Below are 23,660 nucleotides of genomic sequence, written 5' to 3'. Positions count from 1 at the left end.
AGACAACATTCCATTGGACCTACTGACGGCCTTGGGAGAGCCAGTCCTGACAAAATTCTACCATCTGGTGAGCAAGATGTATGAGACAGGCGAAATACCCTCAGACTTCAAGAAGAATATAACAATTCCAATCCCAAAGAAAGCAGGTGCTGACAGATGTGAAAATTACCGAACTATCAGTTTAATAAGTCACAGCTGCAAAATACTAACGCGAATTCTTTACAGACGAATGGAAAAACTGGTAGAAGCCGACCTCGGGGAAGAACAGTTTGGATTCCGTCGAAATGTTGGAACACGTGAGGCAATACTGACCTTACGACTTATCTTAGAAGAAAGATTAAGAAAAGGCAAACCTACGTTTCTAGCATTTGTAGACTTAGAGAAAGCTTTTGACAATGTTGACTGGAATACTCTCTTACAAATTCTGAAGGTAGCAGGGGTAAAATACAGGGAGCGAAATGCTATTTACAATTTGTACAGAAACCAGATGGCAGTTATGAGAGTCCAGGGACATGAAAGGGAAGCAGTGATTGGGAAGGGAGTGAGACAGGGTTGTGGTCTCTCCCCAATGTTATTCAATCTGTATATTGAGCAAGCAGTGAAGGAAAGAAAAGAAAATTTCGGAGTAGGTATTAAAATCCATGGAGAAGAAATAAAAATGTTGAGGTTCGCCGATGTCATCGTAATTCTGTCAGAGACAGCAAAGGACTTGGAAGGGCAGTTGAATGGGATGGACAGTGTCTTGAAAGGAGGATATAAGATGAACATCAACAAAAGGAAAACGAGGATAATGGAATGTGGTCGAATTAAGTCGGGTGATGCTGAGGGAATTAGATTAGGAAATGAGACACTTAAAATAGTAAAGGAGTTTTGCTATTTGGGGAGCAAAATAACTGATGATAGGCGAAGTAGAGAGGATATAAAATGTAGACTGGCAATGGCAAGGAAAGCGTTGCTGAAGAAGAGAAATTTTTTAACATAGAGTATTGTTTAAATGTGAGGAAGTCATTTCTGAAAGTATTTGTATGGAGTGTAGCCATGTCTGGAAGTGAAACATGGACGGTAACTAGTTTGGACAAGAAGAGAATAGAAGCTTTCGAAATGTGGTGCTACAGAAGAATGCTGAAGATTAGATGGGTATGAAACTTCCTGGCAGAAGTTGGGTAGATCACATAACTAATGAGGAAGTATTGAATAGGATTGGGGAGAAGAGAAGTTTGTGGCACAACTTGGTCAGAAGAAGGGATCTGTTGGTTGGACATGTCCTGAGGCATTATGGGATCACCAATTTACTATTAGAGGACAGCATGGAGGGTAAAAATCGTAGAGGGAGACAAAGAGATGAGTACACTAAGCAGATTCAAAAGGATGTAGGTTGCAGTAGGTACTGGGAGATGAAGAAGCTTGCACAAGATAGAGTAGCATGGAGAGCTGCATCAAACCAGTCTCAGGACTGAAGACCACAACAACACAGAGACCATGGAGGCGTAGAACTGCTGGAGTGGCGCACACAGCAGATTCCATAGCTCTGGGTGTTATGCATGCGTGACGCAAAGCGGTGCGTTAGCAAACCAGAGCCGCACTGCCGAGTATAAATAGGTGCCGTTTTCTAATGAGATTCATTCAAGTGTGGCATCACTCCTGGACGGCGGGGCATGTCACACCACCAGCTACAGGCAGCAACAGATGGGGGGACAGCGTCGATCCTCTGAGGCCAACGCAGGGTCCACAGCCAGCCAGGGTGGGCTACTCTTCGGCTCACTACCGCAGTCTTCTTGGCCCCCGACACATGCCGGAGACCTCAGAGGCGAGGGCCTCAGATTCTGACACCGCATCGCAGGCGGTCATTGCCGCCATGTTCTCAGCTATTCCAGCAAGTAAGAAGCAGCAGCGGGGCCAGCCTACGGCTGCAGAGTCATCGGGGACAGTGGTCGCTGAGCAGGCTGATGGCGCAGCCATCCTGACGTAATCGGAACTCTACAGCTGGCGTGCAAGGCCGGCACGACACAGTGTTGCGTTGCACAGGCTGCTGGGGTGTTTCCTCAGCATTGCGGGGCCCAGTGGCGCAGACAGAGGTGAACGGAGCGCTGTAGTGGAGGCCAATTAATCATTTGGAAAGCTCTCGCTGAGTTTTAATACGGCACCTCCTGGCACCCCATCCACCACATCTGGTGTTAATATGCCACATTTGGCGTCTGATACCACAACATAGGTGAGATGAGTGATATTAGTATGCTCCACACAGAGCAGTTCTCCAAGTCCGCACACTGTGACAGATGGCATTATGACACCAGCAGCTGACCACACAATGACCAGGGCTGGAGGCTTCATTGCCAGGCTCCAATTCAGCTTGACCTAATGGAATAAAACATACCGCAAAACTCTGCAGCCATGTAAGTAGCTGCGACGTTACAAGTGGGATAAATGTATTAACTGTTGTGGTGATACCTTTCAAAATAATAAACATTTGCTTACTACTTTTCCATGTGTTTCATTTTCATTTGACTGCCTCTTGTCGAGTGCCCGAGTCGCTGCTGCAGTACATGATAGAAAAAGAAAGACGGATCGAGCACAGAAAAGATGGACAAGGCAACATGATTGAGAGCAAGGAAAGCCAGAGACGGCTTCAATGAAGATAATGAAGATGAAAATGAAGAAGCTTAAAAAGAAGACAGTCAGGATTACTATTAACGTTGAAAAACGTATCTTACACTATTGTTTGTACGAAGTGAAACACTAAAAAGCTGCAACACGCCATGGTAAGAGGACATTTAGATTAGTGGAACCGTAATAAGTGATTTAAATGGGAGGCAGGTGGCGCGCACATACGCTCAACAGCACCCTCCCTTGTGCGACCAGACAAATCAGTGTTACACAACGCTCTGTCGATGTGGCGCCATCATAGGAAGTGGAAACGTGTAACCTCGCCGATATCACAGGGTGGGGTGCCTGCGAACAGGGCAGAATGATTGGTTTCCGTGAGGTGGGCCCATCATTCTGCGACACGGAGGTTTGTGGAGGGCACTCTGCTTCTGAAATGAGAAGCATTTGGAACCAGAGTTGGAAGGAGGGCCGAATATAGCGCCGACAATGTGGTCACAGCGTGAGATTGTCGCCATCTTGTGCGCTTGGCTTTAACCGGGAAAACAGCTTCGTCCCCGGTATTGGCATGACGGTGGAGTGCAGCAACGGGTGTGGACATGTCTACATCGATGGTTCAATGCCCTCTTTTGGGGGCTGCACTGGTGGCATACATGCCACTGTGTCAGTTTCATTTGACCCGAACCCGCCAATGCCACAAGCTGCAATGGGCGCCTGAACGCAGACATTGGTGTGCTGAGTGGCAAAATGTAGTGTGTTCAGACGAGTCTCACTTCAGCTTATCCTACAGTGATGGCTATCGTTTACAACACGCAATCTTGCTGCCTGCATCTTGAAAGTATTTTGAACATCTGTCGCTACATCAGGGAGGTACTACAGCCCGATGCGCTGCCCATCCTGGAAGCCATTCCACATGCCATATTCCAGCAGGACAACACCCGTCTGCATATGGCGGAGACGTTGCAAACCTTCAACGAAAAAAGATGGATGCCATTGTTTACATGGCATGCCCCTTCGCCTGGCACGTCACCAATCCCACATGACTTCTAAATGGTCAGTTGGCAAGTTGTTAGTTCAGGTTCTCCTGCAGCCACAGTTGATGCCTCATGGACGCGCCTGCAATCCGCGTGACAGTGAGTTCCCCAATAGTATATTCAGGAGCTCCTTGATTCCATGTCATGGCCCTGTTTGCAGCACGTGCTGGCGCCACTCTGTACTGAGTTTCCACAGCGACAGTTCATGTATAGGTCTGTAATGCTAATCGTTTGTGTAGTGTCCATGTTCCTAATTGATGGAATACATTTCATTGTGATTGCATATCTCGGTCCAGGCGTTACACGTTCCCCAAACAGATGTATATATTTGTAAATAGTCTTTACCGTAAATTTAATCTAGTAGCCGTTTTCGATGGAGTTCTACTGCTGCTGTACTGCAGTTGGTCGTTGAATAACTTCAGCAGGTTACATGAGAACCAGCCCAGACATACATTCCTGCCGTTAAGCAGAAGACGGGAAGTCGGAGCATCGCTAATAGCTACGCTAACAGCTGCAGGCGGGTGTCACCCTACTAGTGTGCTGGCCGCGTGGCAGGGCTTGTTACAGCGTGCACGATGCTAATGAATGAGGCGGCAGTTCGCAGTAGGTGGCCCACAAGAGGAGGTGCGGCACGCGTTTCGCCGCTAGGCCTCGCGCCGGTCTGACGGGGCACGAGCCATTGTGTGCTCTGGTGATATACAGCGCGCCTTACGTGTCCGTATTTGCACTCTGCAAATCTCTGGCTGCTGCGGTCCTGTCTCCTTCCCTTCACCTCCACTGTTCGCGCGAGCGCCGCCCGGGCACCACCTCTTCGGCCTCCACGCAGACGTCGCCTCAACGTTGCCGCCATGCCTGCGGTAGTGCGGCTGCACAAGAGGGCCTACGACTGTAAGTTAAAACTGGTCGACCATCATATCTCTTAAGAATACAGGCGTTGTCATACTGACCGAATAGTTCCCGTGTGCAGGACAGCGCGAGGGAGCGGGGCATTTTCTTTTGGTGTAAAATACACACACCAACAAAAACTTTTGCATCACCGCTCTACTGCAAAACTTGTAGTACAGAAAAAACAGGCTCTGAGTCATATTTACACTGTAGGCCTTTCCAGTGTTTCAGAATCACCAAATCAAAAGCACAAACATTTGTGTAACAACAAAGCTGTCTGAAACTTCCTGGCAGATTACAACTGTGTGCCCGACCGAGACTCGAACTCGGGACCTTTGCCTTTCGCGGGCAAGAGCACTTGCCCGCGAAAGGCAAAGGTCCCGAGTTCGAGTCTCGGTCGGACACACAGTTTCTATCTGCCAGGAAGTTTCATACCAGCGCACACTCCGCTGCAGAGTGAAAATCTCATTCTGGCAACAAAGCTGTCTGTTTCCCATGTGGAGTGTTTAACACCACTCCTGACAAACATCGATGCGTGATGGAACGCCCCTTTCTTCGGGTGCAGGCTTGAGTCATTCGTGGCATACCGCTGATATGATCGTCAATTGTCCCTGGTCCAAATTCTGGCACTCTTTAGTGGCGATTCTGTGTAACTCGTGCAGAGTGCTGGTCTTTTGGACGCACAAAAACATATCATTTCAATCTATCCATGTGTGTTCGATCAGGTTCATGTTCGGATAATTGCAGACCACTCCATTCTGGTGACTCTAGCATCTTCAAGGAACGAGTTTACAAAAATATCTCGATCAACATGCTATTTATCATCTGTCCATCACCAAAATGTTAGCGATATGGTTGCAGAATCTCGTCGCTGTACAGCAGGGCAGTGAGTCTGCCCTCAACAACGACGGAAAGTGTACGGTGGCCCCATTTAATGTCACCTGTCGATTAGAACTGATTCCATGTCCACACCACATCAGTTTGACCCGGGTGGATACGTCGAGCAACTTACATGGTTGGCAAACCTTCTGGATGTAATGTTATGATGCGGACCCCATCACTGGTCGCGACTATCCTCGGAGGCGTGATGGAAGTTCATTCTGCTGTTCCTTAGACGTCTTTCATGGATCGCTATAGGTACTATACTTCGAACTGAAATGCTGCAATCCATTTGAATGCGGCGTTCTACCTGTAGGTAGCGCTCATAGTAAATATACAGGACCTGCACGACACATAGGGGTGAGGCGAAACTTGTCTTTATGGGTTAACAGGAATCTCACAAAAAAGGCACTGAACGAGAGAGTATGTGTACAGATATCGGTAAACTCTCTCTTTACGTAGTCCGCATAATGGAGAGAGGCGCCATCAGCTAACTGGAAATTATGTTCAATGAACGAGGCGCACTTGGCGGCGAGATATAATAGAAGACAAATTCCGTTTGTTCCCGTGGATACTTTGTGCGGCGTTTCTGTGTACATCTTTTTCATTTTTGACACTGAACTGTTATCCTGTATGATTTATGGGAGAAACTATGGGCGAGAGTCGTTAGAAGCCATAGACTTTCCACAAGCGTTTTTGATTCGTTAGGAGCCAGTTGTGGCCGTTAGTGACCGTGATGTACGTTTTCCCATCTAGTGGTTATATTTAAATGCCTTTTGGAAAGTACTAAACTGCTGCAGCGCTATTTTAGCGGTATAGTACAAGGGTTGCCCAGAAGGTAATGCACCGCATTTTTTCCTTCAACAATTCCTTATTGAACATAACGAGAATTACACACACGAAAGAATGGAGTTTTATCTACACACCCTGTTTTTGCACGTAATCTCCATCCCGTTCTACGGCCTTCCTCCATCGCGAAATCAGGGCGTGAATGTCCTGTCAGTAGCAGTCCTTGTCCGGGTGGCGGAGCCAGAACTTCACTGTGTGAATCACCTCATCGTCCTCAATCTCTTCCACGATTGGCATCCTTTAATGGTCCAAACAAGTGGAAGTCCGAGGGGGCTAGGCCAGGTGTGTCAGCCGTGGATGGTCTCCGCGACCGCTACAAATCGTCGAGTTCCTTCGAACCGCCTACTGATGACTTCACCCTCCGTGCCCGGCCACCAACTGTACTTGTCCACAGCAGATGCTCCATAGGCTTTGCACAAGCGTTTTTGAATATTCCCCACAGTTTCTTTCTCTGCAGTGAGAAATTCAGTGACGGCACGTTGCTTGTAAGCGATTTAGAAAAGATTGCTGCATGGTGTGTCAGGTGGCAGTTGACGCTAAATAACGAAAAGTGTGAGATGATCCACATGAGTTCCAAAAGAAATCCGTTGGAATTCGATTACTCGATAAATAGTACAATTCTCAAGGCTGTCAATTCAACTAGGTACTTGGGTGTTAAAATTACGAACAACTTCAGTTGGAAGGACCACATAGATAATATTGTCGGGAAGGCGAGCCAAAGGTTGCGTTTCATTGGCAGGACACTTAGAAGATGCAACAAGTCCACTAAAGAGACAGCTTACACTACACTCGTTCGTCCTCTGTTAGAATATTGCTGCGCGGTGTGGGATCCTTACCAGGTGGGATTGACGGAGGACATCGAAAGGGTGCAAAAAAGGGCAGCTCGTTTTGTATTATCGCGTTATAGGGGAGAGAGTGTGGCAGATATGATACACGAGTTGGGATGGAAGTCATTACAGCATAGACGTTTTTCGTCGCGGCGAGACCTTTTTACGAAATTTCAGTCACCAACTTTCTCTTCCGAATGCGAAAATATTTTGTTGAGCCCAACCTACATAGGTAGGAATGATCATCAAAATAAAATAAGAGAAATCAGAGCTCGAACAGAAAGGTTTAGGTGTTCGTTTTTCCCGCTCGCTGTTCGGGAGTGGAATAGTAGAGAAATAGTATGATTGTGGTTCGATGAACCCTCTGCCAAGCACTTAAATGTGAATTGCAGAGTAGTCATGTAGATGTAGATGTATCACCTGCAGACACAATTTTGAAACTGTCCTGCAGCTACGGTAGTTACGGAAACTTGGCGCGCTCAATCAGGAGACTTCAAATAATACATACATAACGTTTCGCATTTATGGGATTGTTTTCGTCTGAGAAAAAAATGCAGTGCATTACTTCCTGGGCAACCCTCGTAGTGGGTCAAACCGAAGCTGACAGTCGTGTTCTAGACTGGTCTAATACTGCACAGGAGTAATCCAGCACCGCCAATGAAGTTCGAGTAAATCTGTGGAGCAGTAAGTCTACATCCATATGGCTACTCTGCAAAAGACACTGAAGTGCCTGGCAGAGGGTTCATTGAACCGCCTTAATAATAATTCTCTATTATTCCAATCTCGGACAGCACGCGGAAAAACGAAGACCTATATCTTTCCGTGTGAGCTCTGATTTCTCCTTTTCATTATGATGGTCGTTTCTATCTACGTACGTCGGAGTCAACAAAACATTTTCGGAGGAGGAAGTTGGTGATTCAAATTTCGTGAGAAGATCCTACCGCAACGAAAAATTTTAGTTGTGCAAAATTGATGAGTACAACGTGAACGGGGACCGTAACGTGACTTTCTTGCAAACAATGCACGGGTACATGCCATGTTTACGCTATGCAACCTACCACGTATTATGGTCATGTGACATACGTAGTACAATGACCAGATGTTTACATAGTTGTGCCGTGTAAACCGCATTGTGTAATGTACCGGCGGCGGATTGGTTAGCCGTGTAGTGTATGGTGTTAACTGTGTTCGTACCAGCGCTGCTAACAAAGAATCACGTCTACAGTAATGAGGAATACGCAGATATGGTTTATGTGGTGGTGGTTAGTGTTTAACGTCCCGTCGGCAACGAGGTCATTAGAGACGGAGCGCAAGCTCGGGTTAGGGAAGGATTGGAAAGGAAATCGGCCGTGCCCTTTCAAAGGAACCATCCCGGCATTTGCCTGAAACGATTTAGGGAAATCACGGAAAACCTAAATCAGGATGGCCGGAGACGGGATTGAACCGTCGTCCTCCCGAATGCGAGTGCAGTGTGCTAACCACTGCGCCACCTCGCTCGGTTTATGTTTATGGCTTCAGCTACGTTAGTGCTACCGCTGCAAGAGAACAATACCATAGGCGCTTTGCGACTCTACGATTACCTGATCGCAGGGTGTTCACCAAAGTGTTTATCACTTTGGGTGCAACAGGCTCTCTTCCAAGTAGACATTTTTCGTCAGAGCGTGCACGTCAACACACTTTGCAAGAACAGGAAGAAATTATCGCCAAGTGTTGAGCGAAATCCCAGTACGAGCATACGAAGAATGTCCCTGCGTACGAATGTCCCACAGACACGTGTATGGGGAACATCACATGCAGAAATCCTGTATCCATTTCACATAAAGCGTGCCCAAAATCTCCACATTGGCGAAAAAGCCCAACGACTTCAATTCTGTCACTGGGTAATTGAGAATAGTCATTTGCTTCCATACATACTAATCACTGACGAAGCCCAGGTTTCACGACTTGGAGTAAACAACACACGAAATAATCGTAGATGGTCACGAGAAAATACATACCTTTCAGTACATAGCAATTTCCAAGTTAGTTTTGTGCGGCATGATCGGTAACCTTTTGACAGGTCCATTTATTATCAATCGGCGATTGACGGGAGAGAGGTACCAGCATTTTTTGGAAAATTCATTTATGGAACTATTGAAATACGTTCCTTTAGCCAAGAGAACTGAAATGTACTCTGAACATGACGGTGCCCCTCGACATGTTACCTTGCGTGTGAAGGACCATCTCAACCGCACCTACCCTAATCGTTGGATTGGTCGTGGCGTTGCTGTTAACAGGCCTCCAAGATCACCTGACCTTACAACTTTAGATTTATGGTTATGGGGTTGGATGAAATTAGAGGTGAACAAAGTGAAGGTAAATGCACGAGATAAACTGCTTCGTCGCATCATGGACGCTGCTGAATTGATTAGAAACCAACCACAGGCAATCGAACAAGCAACACAAGAAGTTACCGCTAGAGCGCAACAGTGCATTGACGTTCATGGTGGGGTATTCGAACCTGTTCTGTGAGCTATCCAACATCTTTACAATAAGTTTTAAAGCCGTTTGAAAAGACGTGGTACGTCTTTTTCAACTGAATACATGTATCATGCATGTTTTAATGCATTATGTTAAATGCAAAGTAAATAAACATAATGTAAAAATGTGTTCTTTTCTTTAATATTGTGTTCAAGAAAATCACGTTATGGTCCAGTTGTATAGCGCGCTTTGTAAAATATTAATCTTCCCTCCCCAAACACCCTGTATAGATAAGGAACAGCAGGGGGCCGATAACACTACCTTGGGGAACGCCAGAAATCACTTCTGTTTTACTTGAAGACTTCCCTTAATTACTACTAACTATGACCCTTGTGATAAGAAAACATGAATCCAGTCGCATAACTGAGACGATATTCCCTAAGCACGCAATTTGATTACAAGCCGCTTGTGAGGTACGGTGTCAAAAGCATTCTGGGACTCTAGAAATGCGGACTCAATCTGAAATCCTTGTCGATAGCAGTCAACACTTCTTGTGAATAAAGAGATATTTGTTTCACAAGAACGATGTTTTCTAAATCCGTCTTAACTGTGTGTCAATAGACCGTCCTCTTTCGAGGTTACGTCGCGTAGTTTATATCGCACGTCGAATACAGCTACGAATGCTTGGATGTTGCAGCATGGGGTGCAGCTTTACTTCCTCTGCATAAACCTTGTTTTGCAGCAGCGCAGCAAACGATTCAGCTTCAGGTTTCTTGCTTTTCTTGAGTAAAAAATACATGCAAATACGATTCTCTGCGTGGTTGGACGAAACGTTTTATTTGTTAGGACACTTTCAAATTATAAGGAAGACTGGTAATTGTATGCCCAGAGCCGAGAAAGAGACTTAGGCATTTTAAAGATCTTAAAGACTCATGAATCTTTCTTTCTTTGTCCCGCTCCAACAAGGTGTCGGCTGTGTTATGACGGATGTGGCAGTGTTAATTGCAGAGGGTGGCCGGATGCCCTTCTGCCTCCACCCCGATCCCCCCGGGACGGAAGTAGTGTACCTCAGCTGTTCTGCATCTAGTGTAAGTCATGAAACAGTGGGAACGTTTTCAAATGTCTGTGAGTCATGTAACTGAGGCGGAACGTGGGGCCCAGCCCGGTATTCACCTAGCGGGATGTGGGAAACCGCCTAAAAACCACATCCAGGCTGACCGGCAGACCGGCCCTCGTCGTTAATCCGCCGGGCGGATTCGATCCGGCGCCGGCGCTCCTACCCGAGTCCAGGAAGCAGCGCGTTAGCGCTCTCGGCTACCCTGGCGGGTCTTAAAGACTCGACAATGATCTTCATGATTGGGTTTCAGAAATTTCTTGCGTAGGAATATACAAGATTTCGAAATACTTCTACAGATAGTTCAGGGATGCATTTTGAAATACGATCACAATTTGCCTGCTAATTTCTGCTTCTGTCAGAATACCAGTCACAATTTCCACTCTTAACCCACTGAAAAGTCTTCGAAGAACGCGTAGTGAGTTACTCGGTTTTGAAGTATCATAATAGCTAGGACCAACAATGAAAAGCTTGCCACCATTTCATCGAGGTCTTCTGATATGAGACTCGCGTATAATATTTGCATTGGTTGTACATACAGTATATTACTCGCATCACGGTGTGATCATATTAGTGCCATGAGATGTCACGCCAAAAGCCAATTCTATATAAAACATGTAACATTCATGCGTCCAGACACCTTTCATGGCGTATGCTGCTGACATCGCCTAAGTTATGTGGATGTTATGATGTAAACTTACTTAACGTTGTTCGCTGACTTTTATTCGTGGCCCCAAACAAAATACACTATTATATTAATACGTGGTGTCCGTTCAGATATGTCGGAAAGAACAGACATCACGCATTCATATAATTGATTCTCATAGACAGGCAACGGATCCACCTTCTTGAGTGCGAGTGCTCAAGTACGTCCGACCTCTTGCGGAAATCTCTGAGTAGCGAGTATGGAGGGAAAGGACAGGGACTGTGGATAGATGGCGCTCGGTGGAAATGTGTCGGCCTAGGGCGTAACGAGATAGTCCGCGCAGTTGGAATAACCACTGCGTCATGGGTGGCGCAGGTGATTAACGCAATTGTCCATTAAGCACGAGATCTCAGTCATGCAGACTATTTTCACTCGTCGCCGCTGATTCCGTGTAGTGTCCCAACGCAGTCGACATCACCAATCTCTTTGCTTTCTTTTCTCCCCACTCAGCCTTCAATTTACACATGAAATACACTACGCCAGTCGAGTCGTTTGGTCTTAGATACTCGTTCTTCTTGCGAAACCAGGCAGGGTGGCTAGTTCAGTTATACGCAAACATTGCTGATTCACACCAGAATGTGGTTGTGACCAACAACTAACATTTACCCATCAATTCTTGAACGTAAGATCATCGAGGTAGGTCATATGTAGATGTAACCCATGCAATGGCGATAGAGCCTGATAAACATTTGTGACGATATGTCCGCAGTATTGTAGCGTACGGAATTAGGCATCTGATAACGAACTTCATGGGACTGTGGGGCTGCTTCGCTATCAGTGAGAGGTACTTACTGCTTTGCACGTGTCGCAAAAGTTAATCATCACGAAACTGTACAGCCCTGTATTCCTAACGCGCGTCAGAAAGTGTGATGCGAGTCTGCTTTTATGATTTGTGGAGACTAGCCCTTGCGTAAGCAGTGCATCCTGGGGAGAAAGGCAGAAGCATTAAATTAACATCTTTTATAGCAGTAAGGGTAAAATACAGGGAGCGAAAGGCTATTTACAATTTGTACAGAAACCAGATGGCAGTTATTAGAGTCGAGGGGCATGAAAGGGAAGCAGTTTTTGGGAAAGGAGTGAGACAGGGTTGTAGCCTCTCCCCGATGTTATTCAAGCTGTATATTGAGCAAGCAGTAAAGGAAACAAAAGAAAAATTTGGAGTAGGTATTAATATTCATGGAGAAGAAGTAAAAACTTTGAGGTTCGCCGATGACATTGTAATTCTGTCAGAGACGGCAAAGGACTTGGAAGAGCAGTTAAACGGAATGGACAGTGTCTTGAAAGGAGGATATAAGATGAACATCAACGAAAGCAAAACGAGGATAATGGAATGTAGTCGAATTAAGTCGGGTGATGCTGAGGGAATTAGATTAGGAAATGAGACACGTAAAGTAGTAAAGGAGTTTTGCTATTTAGGAAGTAAAATAACTGATGATGGTCGAAGTAGAGAGGATATAAAATGTAGACTGGCAATGGCCAGGAAAGCGTTTCTGAAGAAGAGAAATTTGTTAACATCGAATATAGATTTATGTATCAGTAAGTTGTTTCTGAAAGTATTTGTTTGGAGTGTGGCCATGTATGGAAGTGAAACATGGACGATAACTAGTTTGGACAAGAGGAGAATAGAAGCTTTCGAAATGTGGTGCTACAGAAGAATGCTGAAGATAAGGTGGATCCATCACGTAACTAATGAGGAGGTATTGAATGGGATTGGGGAGAAGAGAAGTTTGTGGCACAACTTGACTAGAAGAAGGGATCGGTTAGTAGCACATGTTTTGCGGCATCAAGGGATCACAAATTTAGCATTGGAGGGCAGCGAGGAGGGTAAAAATCGTAGAGGGAGACCAAGAGATGAATACACTAAGCAGATTCGGAAGGATGAGGGTTGCAGTAGGTACTGGGAGATGAAGAAGCTTGCACAGGATAGAGTAGCTTGGAGAGCTGCATCAGACCAGTCTCAGGACTGAAGACAACAACACCAACAACAACAACAACAACAACAACATAGCAGAAAGAGTTAGCGAGCACAATAAATTTCCAACGGGGCTTGTTGGTAGTCAAAGGCGACAGGCTCAGTTTCCCTTGGCATATTCATATTTCTATCCCGAAGGCGATGATGACGACGTAACGTTACGTACGGTGGAGCACAAAAGACAGCCATTGGTCTTTGAAGTGACGAATCGCTATCCGTGAAGCGGCACTCTGATTACTGTATTCGATCTAGCGAGTGGCTGCGAACTATGTTTAGGTGATTTTGTGAGGCAACAGAGAAAGTCCGTGAATGTCGCGTGATGGTTTGTCTTGGTTTGAGCCTGGACACTGTGCTCAAAAGGGAAGTGGCGCAAATTTTTTATAAGATAATTGTTGAGAATAAAGTGTTTCCAATGCGGTAGCAATGTCTTTTATTTCCTAAATAAAAACGCTGTGTCTAGCGGTAATATCTGTCGCACTTCGAACTGCAGTTATCCGCGGGTATTGTAGTACATAAGCTGACATTGTGGAAAGATAAGCTCCTCTTATGCGTGACACAGATTTAGATCCGCGTTCTCGTGAAACAGTGCTGCCTTGGCCTCTTTACTTCACGTAGCACGCAAAGGGACAAGGACCGATCGTAATTCTCATTTAAAAAGACTCGTTTCCATTCTACATCTTTCAGCTGATCTGCTTTACGAGGAACGCGTGACTAATCGTACCATTTAGCGATGAATAGGATGTTGAAAACACTGACCTACTAGCTTTGTAGCAGTAGAGTCTGTCCTCAGACTCCGATTCACATAGCGGAAACATCTGATTTACATTTACACTGATGTAGTGTATTGTAAGAGCTCCCAATTATAGGCAGTGTGCCGTAGAATTGAAGCCAGCTATTTGCCTGTTAGTGAGAATTTCTCTGTGGACTATACGTACCGTCCAACTTGATACTGCAGGCAGAGAATGCTGGGAGCGGCCGGAAAGGTGTCTACGTATTAAGTTATCTGACGATAGTCTAAGGAGCCGAAAGCCGGTGCATAACTATTATTATTACTGTGGAACATTAATACAGTGTATCCAAGTTCGCAATACTATTTTTTGAAATATAATGTATAACAACCTCAAAAATTAATCATTGATTGAGCATAATGTAAAATGGATTTTATTGCAGGGTTACTGCAGCTTATAAATAACGTTAAGGATGGCTCTTAACATTTCTGCGGTCACACTGGCACATAAATAGAAGTAAATAATGGTACGGAACAAAACTTCATATTCTTACTTGTTTAAATCATTATTGACTTTTTCTTATTACTAACAACTTCAGAGTCGCATTTACATTCAGGATCTTTATCTGACAAGCGAGTCGCATTTACACCATCCTTGCATTTGTAGAGATCGTTCGTGAAAAGCATTTTCCAGGTACAAACACCACGCATACATTGTTTACATGCATATTTCCCGAGGTACAGAGGTGCCCAGAATTAAAGCAACAAATTCTGTCAAACTCAAGATATAATGATACAGACTGTCAACAGATGTCGTTGCGATCGTGTTGTGCACGGATGATGGCATTCCGATCAACGGACAACCACGCCAGCAATGATGTCAGGCCACCGATCAATCGGGGTAGTGTTTGCACAATCGATGTGTATACAGTCACAGACTGTGCAGTATGGCACAAAGAAGACGCCCGCAGAATCTCTGCTGTGGAGGGCCATAGGACGAATAGAAGCAGGAGAGTCGCAAACTGATGTGGTCCGATGGCTTAATGTGAATTTTTCTGTTGTTTCTCGGATGAGGCGACAGTTTACAGAGACCGAAACCGTATCCTCGAGACAAGGCTTCGGAAAGAGTTGAACGTTATTTGGCTGTAAGCGCACGACGGTACTGCCCTAGTACTGCACTGAAACTGGCATCTGGCCACGCAGCATCCACTGGACGTGTTGTGTCGAGGCAAATGGTGTGCAGGAGGCTTCGGCAGAGTGGTCTTTATTGTTGGAGACCTGCTGTCTGTCTACCTTTGGCGTGTCTTCGCAGAAGGGGACGTCTAGAGTAGACCCATGAAAGTTCCACCTGGACGGTCGAACAGTGGGCCAATTTTCTTTTCACAGATGAGTCCTGATTTGATCTGAAGAGTGATTATCGACGGATTCGCATCTGGATGGCACGTGGAACATGATTTCGGGACCCAAACACTGTGGAAAGAAACCGGTATCGAGTAGACTCCCTAATGGTGTGGACAGGGATTATGTTGACCACTCGAACACCTCTTCATGAAGCTGTGCGGGTGAATCAGCAAGATTTAGCTGCTGTCAGGTTCCTTGAGGGTGTCTTTGGATCTCATGCGCGGTTGTTGCGAGGTGCTGTGGGTCCAGGCTTCGTATTGACGGACGATAATTCTCGATCTCATAGAGCATGGGTGGCTGGTGTTTTTTTTTTTTTTTTTTTCTTTTTTCAAGTAGAAGATATTGCCTGCTGGCTCTCCCGATTTGAATCCCATAGAGCATGTCTGGGATGCACTAGGGAGACGGGTTGCATCATGTCAGCATCCACCAACCACTCTCCAAGACTGCGAGCAGCTCTGCAAGAAGAATGGGCATTATTGCCTCAACATGAGATTGATGACATAATTCACATCATGTCCTGTCATTGTCAGGCATGTATTGGTGCCAGAGATAGTCACAACCTCATACTGGTCACATTAACCAGTTGTCAGATTGTGTGAAAATCCGTTAAGTTGGGAAAAAAACGAACATCATTTTTGTCAACCGTACTGCATGTTGTAGTTGATTGCATTGTGTTTTCTTTACAATGTTTCTACTTTATTATCAGCTCTTAATACTGTCTTGTGGCAAAATAAATGCAACCTTCCAAAATTTCCGTTTGTTGCTTAAATTTAGGACACCAGCGTAGTTTCATTAGCGAGAATCTGAAATTAGACTGTAAGGTGGCGTGGTCTCCTGACCTTCATTTCTTACATATTCCGTCCTCACAATCGTATTCTGCACATCAAGACGCTTCATTCGAACACAAACTCGATAAGGTAGTCAGTTTTGTATGGATTCATGTAAGCAACATTCAAATATAATAAGTAAATCGCAAGTGCGCACCGGGGTTGAAAATGTCAAGGCTGTCGTACACAATGACAGCCGCAGGAATTTTCGTTCTAAAGAGGAAACCAGTTTGCTGGGAAGACCGTCCCTTCAGAGGACTGGGTCAACAACATACCTACTTTGGCCGATACGACTGCCCAGAGAGAATACAGCTTTTGCCAGAGTGAAGGGATAACGACTCCTGTGTTCGACTTAAAAGCAAATTCTGCAACATTGTGTGGGAGCGCCCAGAAGACGCATTTTTTCACGGACCGACTGCGTAGTTACGGAGTTCTCACAGGAAGACAGTACACGCCTACAGATTTCCGCATTGGTCGACTTAAACGAAATGGAATTCTCCCGTTTAAAAGAGCAACGCTGATTGGCGGAATATTTCTGACGCAAAGAATCACAGGAGTGAGGGAAGGCAGTGAATGATATACCCTTGCAACTTTTCCTGAAAAAGGGTCTGTTTCACTATCGCTCTTGGAGCGGGAACGCGTAATGAGAGCGAGTGCGCTCGTATGTGTACACAAAGAGTGAGGTTCAAATGGTTCAAATGGCTCTGAGAACTATGGGACTCAACTGCTGTGGTCATCAGTCCCCTAGAACTTAGAACTACTTAAACCTAACTAACCTAAGGACATCACACACATCCATGCCCGAGGCAGGATTCGAACCTGCGACCGTAGCAGTCACACGGTTCCAGACTGCGCGCCTAGAACCGCGAGACCACCGCGGCCGGCAAAAAAGAGTGAGGAACAAAGTCTCTCCTCAGTACTTCACTGGGAGAGCACCTCTGTCGTTAGCGAATCGGAGTGACACTCTATACTGAGTCGCTCGCTATTAAGCGTTGTTCACTGTGTTGGACGCCACACTTATTTTGCTGTGTGAACACAGACAGAGTACTAGTTAAACGCCTGCGGGCGAGTATTGAGTGGCATCGCAGTGGACTGGTTATCTGACCGGTGTACCACGCCAATAGTTAGACTAGGGGCGAATAGGAGTCCTTGACTTCATCAAGGCGCTGGGAGAGTTTGACTGGCGAAGGTCAATCCAGATAGAAAGAGATAATTGTATCATTTGTCAGCGAGCGACGCAAGCAGCAGTCACCGCAGCTCACGGTATTGTGCGCTACAGCGTATGCAAGCCCTAACAGTATAGTCCACTACATTTCTCACGCGACAGCCTTGACCATACCTAGAAAAGTCATTAAAGTTGTGTAGGCACGGCTCTGACATTCTGCTGAGTAAATAACATTCTGAAAGAAAAGTAAGAAAAGAACCTTTCCATACTTTGTAAAATAATAGCATTCCTATCCATAAGAAGCAATCTACTGTTCCGAAAAGAACCCGGAAATTTATTATCATTTTATAAGAAAAAGTTTCCCTTGATTTCTAAGAATTTTTTTGTAATAAATAATCTTTCGTTCGTTTAATGTCTTTCTTACACTAACTAGCAATACTCCCATACCCAAGCATTCCACTAGTTACGTAAGAATATATAGAATATTTTTGTGTCTTTTCCTTACAGCGGACGACTCCAGAAGATATTTGTTGCTGAATGTTTTTCAAGCAGTTCCTGTTGGTACATTAGGAGTTTCTCATCGAGTGTCTCTCACCATTGTATACAGCTAATGTCTTTAACCCTAGAAACACTAAGCACGGGCAAAAAATTGCCTGTACATTTTTATTTTGTAGAAATGTCATGGCAAATATCCTTCTGTGCTTTTGGGTCTTTTTCTATTTGTCTGTTACCTTATAATACACTATGCTGTAAGTTTCTATGGTTAAATTTTTATAATTGCAATTACAAAACAGGAATTTTACGCCCAAGGGCACATTTTGCCCGGGGTTGGTACTCAACCATAATTCTTATCTTCCCTACAACCACCAAGCATGGGCAGAATTTGCCCGTACATTTTTCTTTCTTTTATTCAGTTGGCAACCTCGAACATGAGTTTTACAGTGGTTTGTTGAGTGTCTAATTCTTGAGTTTCACTTTCATTGTTGATTTTAGACTTGCCATTATTACTATTAACAGTTTGTCACAGTAGGGCGACGCCTTTATTGTAAAATGGATTTTGAAAGAAGAGTTATAGAGGCTTGAACGACGCAGAAGTTCTTGCAGAACTGTTACTCGACGACGAATTATCAGATTTAAGTGATATTGAGTCTGATCATACAGAAGTAGTAAAGGATACCAGTTAAGAAGCGGAGGACAATGAAGAAGAAACAAACCATGCAGGTAACGCTCCAAATAAATATGTTAAAAGTTCTGGCAGAGTGTATCTTGCAGAAGCTCTGAGACATAGTAAAAGGGATTTTGGTAACATAGTCTGTGAACGTCAAGGAATAACCAGTGCTGGGAAAGTAACAAGCATACGTGAATCATTTTAAAAAAAATTGTCTCCTGAATTAGTACGGGAAGTACTTGACATACAAATAAAGAAGCTGAAAGAGAGAACGTATCTCCCGTTAGCGATACTGAAATAAATGCATTAATGGGAATTTTAATTCTAATGAGAGTTTACCAGGACACCAATATTTCTTTATCTGAGTTATGGTCAAAGTTTTTTATAGAGGAGCTATCGGTAAGACAAGAGCATATCAGCTATTTAAAATTCTTCGCCGTGATGACAAAGGCACCAGGCCAGAAAGACGTGTACGTGACGAATTTGCGCCGCTGTCTGAAGTATTTGAAGGGACTATTCCCACGGTACTACAGAAGTGGACCTGGCAATACAACTGATGAAATGTTGTGTCTTTTCAGAGGTCGTTGTCCTTTCATAGGTTTCCTCAAAGACAAACCTGGAAAATAGGGAATATTAGTCAGAATGCTTTGTAGTGCAACTGAACGATACATAATAAAAATGGAAGTGTATGCTGGAAAAGACAGTAGACCTGCCAGTGAACGAGGTCCTCTTGAGATTGTGAAGACTCTGGTGGAGCCAATAAACAATACAGGCTACATTGTTACAACTGACTGCTTCTAAAAATCTGTAGGGGGTTGGCGGACATTCTCTATCAAGACATCAAAACTACAAACTTAAATGGGTTGGGACACTCAAATCAAGCAGAAAACATGTACTGCAGGAACTTAACACGACAACAGTCAGAGAGCTGTATTCCTCCAAATTCGCATTCACAGACCCATCATCTAAGAAGCCGCAAGTAACAATTGTCTCTTACAGCACAAAGGAAAAACCAAAGAAAAATCTGACGTTGTCTACACAACATCGTAATGCAGGAGTTGAAGTTGATACACCAAAAAAAGGAAACACACACAAACCTGTACTACAATTCCACTAAGGGAGGAGTTGATGCCGTAGTTCAAATGGTTAGGACATACTCTACAAAAGGGGTACGAGAAGACGGCCACTGTCAATATTCTACAGCCTACTTGATGTGGCTGCAGTTAAGTCATACAAACTGTTCAAGATGAATGCGCCTAAATGGAACGAAGGGAAACCAAGCGCCAGAAAACTGTATCTCCTTGAATTAGACCACAAACTTCTGAAACCATACGTAGAAGAGCAAGCCATGGATTTGATAAGACTCCAGTTGCCTATTATTTGCGCGATGGGAGAGATCCTACGAAAGAAACTAGAGGTAAACAAAATTGCTACAATTGAAGAACCAACTAGGAAAGCAAGGTGCTACTTATGCTTGACGAATGCAAGTAACCATAGAGCAAGAGACAAAATCACAAAAACCAAGTCAACATGTGGAAGCTGTGAGCGCCATCTGTGTAAGACTCATTCAGACGTGTGCAGGGGGTGAATGTCATCTGTAAGTGAAAATATTCTCTCCAAGTGAAAAGTGTTTTCGGAGAGTTTTCAATGTACAGTAACATGTATTTTAGCAAGTGTTTTCATTTACATTTTTTAAACTTTCTTTGAATGACAAAGGTGTATTATTCAGTTAGTAGATCAAAGAGTGCATAGAAACTGTAGACAGCCTTTGTATTCAATTACAAACCTTCTTATCTTGTTTATACAAACATTCATTGACCAAGATTTGACCATTATTGGTTGGTATATTCACCCTTTGAGTGTTAAAAAATTAAGCTTTCAATTAAGCTTTCAATTATGTTGTCACTATTTCCTGTTAAACTAATATCTCAATGGAAAAAGAATTACATAAAATAAATACAGTACTACAACAAATGACAAGATTTACAACTCAGCAGTGTGGGATCCGCACCAGATAGGGTTGACAGAAGAGATAGAGAAGATCCAACGGAGAGCAGCGCGCTTCGTTACAGGATCATTTAGTAATCGCGAAAGCGTTACGGAGATGATAAACTCCAGTGGAAGACTCTGCAGAAGAGACGCTCAGTAGCTCGGTACGGGTTTTTGTTAAAGTTTTGAGAACATACCTTCACCGAAGAGTCAAGCAGTATATTGCTCCCTCCTACGTATATCTCGCGAAGAGACCATGAGGATAAAATCAGAGAGATTAGAGCCCACACAGAGGCATACCGACAATCCTTCTTTCCACGTACAATACGAGACTGGAATAGAAGGGAGAACCGATAGAGGTACTCAAGGTACTCTCCGCCACACACCGTCAGGTGGCTTGCGGAGTATGGATGTAGATGTAGATTTAGATTGTAACACGGGCAAAATTTGCCCTTGGTTGGTGCTCCGTGTAAACTAAAATACCTTGGTGTTTCTAGGATTAATTAGCTAGAAAGTACGAACTTAGGTTTGTAGCTGACGATTTGTAACCTCGGCCTTAGCATCAGGGTTATTGTATGGGTGCGTGTATGCCGGCAGCTCGTAGGTCGACGGGCGGCTCGGACGTGCTGGCGGACCTGGACAGCGACAACAGCTCAAGCAGCGTGGGCACCAGCTCGACAGGAGACCCCGGAGAGGGCGCCGTCTTCCCACCGACCTACCTGGTGCTGTCGTTCGCGCGACACGTGCGGCCCGAGGCGCTGCGCTGGCTCGTCGACAAGATCCGCGGCAAGCGGCGGGACGGCGGCGCTGAGCTGTTCGTGCGCAGACAGCCGCTCAGGCACGGAGAGGTAACCGGGCACTTCTCCCTCTTTCCTGTCTGTGCAACTTTCGTGTACAGTCAGATACTTCTCACCAGACAAAATATTCGCCACGTCTCTTAAGAGAGCACTGCTGGCTTATGAGAGCTCTAGAGTAGAACGACACTGAGCAGCATAATTAAAGGATACATTTTTCTAAACCCCGTTGTTGTCTCCCACCGAAAACGTTATTGTTGTTGTGGTTGGTCTTCAGTCCTGAGACTGGTTTGATGCAGCTCTCCATGCTACTCTATCCTGTGCAAGCTTCTTCACCTCCCAATACCTACTGCAACCTACATCCTTCTGAATCTGCGTAGTGTATTCATCTCTTGGTCTCCCTCTACGATTTTACCCTCCACGCTGCCCTCTAATACTAAATTGGTGATCCATTGATGCCTCAGAACATGTCCTACCAACCGACCCCTTCTTCTGGTCAAGTTGTGCCACAAACTTCTCTTCTCCCCAATCCTATTCAATACTTCCTCATTAGTTATATGATCTACCCATCTAATCTTCAGCATTCTTCTGTAGCGCCACATTTCGAAAGCTTCTATTCCCTTCTTGTCCAAACTAGTTATCGTCCATGTTTCACTTCCATACATGGCCACACTCAAAACAAATACTTTCAGAAACAACTTCCTGATACATAAATGTATATTCGATGTTAACAAATTTCTCTTCTTCAGAAACGCTTTCCTTGCCATTGCCAGTCTACATTTTATATCCTCTCTACTTCGACCATCATCAGTTATTTTGGTCCCCAAATACCAAAACTCCTTTACTACTTTACGTGTCTCATTTCCTAATCTGATTCCCTCGGCATCACCCGACTTAATTCGACTACATTCCATGATCCTCGTTTTGCTTTTGTTGAAGTTCATCTTATATCCTCCTTTCAAGACACTGTCCATTCTGTTCAACTCCTCTTCCAGGTCATTTGCTTTCTGACAGAATTACAATGTCGTCGGCGAACCTCAAAGTTCTTAAAAACGTAAAAGTTTGAAATTTGGCTCCAAGACGCCTAAAACCTTCGTCTAATGACGCAAAGGCTGTCATGCTACCCCCGGGCTCGACGATGCTTTAAACAGCGAGGTATCGACGCATGCAAAAAAAAAAAAAAACAAAAAACCATAAAAAAGGCCGCAGCAGGTCAGAAGTTCATATGTCATAAAAAGTGGGTCAGCGATACAACATCGAATAAATTGGCTAGTAACAACTGGAGGAAAATGAGTGGAGTGTTGTGTGACAAGAAGGTGAGCATTGGATTGAAAGGGAATGTGTACAAGTCGGTGGTAAGGCCTGCTATGATGCACGGGGCACACACATGGCCAATCACAGTAGCTCAGGAAAGGAAGATGGAAGTGGCCGAAATGAGGATGCTGAGGTGGATGTGTGGGGTAACAAGGAAGGACAGGATTAAAAATGAATTTGTTAGAGGAGCTGTTAAAGTGGGACCCATGGGGAAAAGGATAAGAGAGCAGACTAAGGTGGTACGGACGCTTACAGAGAAAGGGGGGAGAGTATATCGGAAACGAAGTTGATGATATAAAGATTGAAGGAGCGAGAAGGAGAGAAAGACCGAAGACGAGGTGGAAGGATAAGATAACCGGGGACATAAGGGAGAAAGGTTGGAAGAAGGAAGAGGCAATGGATAGAGTACTATGGAGGAGAAAGATCCAGAAGAGCAACGCCCACCCTACGTGACGTGGGATAAGGCGACGATGATGAAGAAGAAGAAAATTGGGTCAATGATGTTCCACTGGCACCAAGTTTCACTACAGTTCTGTCTAAACTCACCGCAAACTTGTCACAGACCAGAAGGTTGTCACACCCCATCTTATCCATATTTCACCTCTTCTTGTGACGCCTATGCGATGGAGGTTGGAATCGCGGCGCCGTTTCTTATGAGCCGCCTAGGAAAGCTTTTCAGATTCACCTCCGCTCACAATCTATAGTCCACACACGGAAAGAGGCCCGGGAGGGAGGGAGGGGGGGGGGGGGTAGAGCACTTGCCAGCGAAAGGCCAAGGTCCCGAGTTCGAGTCTCGGTCGGGCACACAGTTTTAATCTGTCCGGAAGTTTCAAATCAGCGCACACTAAGCTCTAGAGTGAAAATCACATTCTGGTCATAATGCAAATGTCTGGGACTATTTACAACAGCGGGAGGAGTGCATAAATTAACATTACCACATTGTGGTAA

The 23,660-nt window shown here is 44.8% G+C and overlaps 1 protein-coding gene across 4 annotated transcripts in view; it reads left to right on the top strand.

Annotated features, from left to right (window-relative positions):
* LOC126335383 (anoctamin-10) overlaps nt 1-23,660 on the top strand; it is a 303,559-nt gene that overhangs the window by 130,912 nt on the left and 148,987 nt on the right. For 2 of the 4 annotated variants that reach the window (XM_049998603.1, XM_049998602.1), the window contains one exon: nt 21,202-21,452. The exons of 1 other annotated variant lie outside the window; for it this stretch is intronic. In XM_049998603.1, coding sequence (XP_049854560.1) covers nt 21,202-21,452 — 251 coding nt within the window. Of the gene's footprint in view, nt 1-4,171; nt 4,524-21,201; nt 21,453-23,660 lie in introns of those variants that run through there. One more of the 4 variants, XM_049998604.1, reaches the window with a different exon arrangement.

The sequence above is a fragment of the Schistocerca gregaria genome, chromosome 2 (assembly GCF_023897955.1).
Source record: "Schistocerca gregaria isolate iqSchGreg1 chromosome 2, iqSchGreg1.2, whole genome shotgun sequence".
Lineage (NCBI taxonomy): Eukaryota > Metazoa > Arthropoda > Insecta > Orthoptera > Acrididae > Schistocerca > Schistocerca gregaria.
This window is presented reverse-complemented; position numbering and strand designations above follow the sequence as displayed.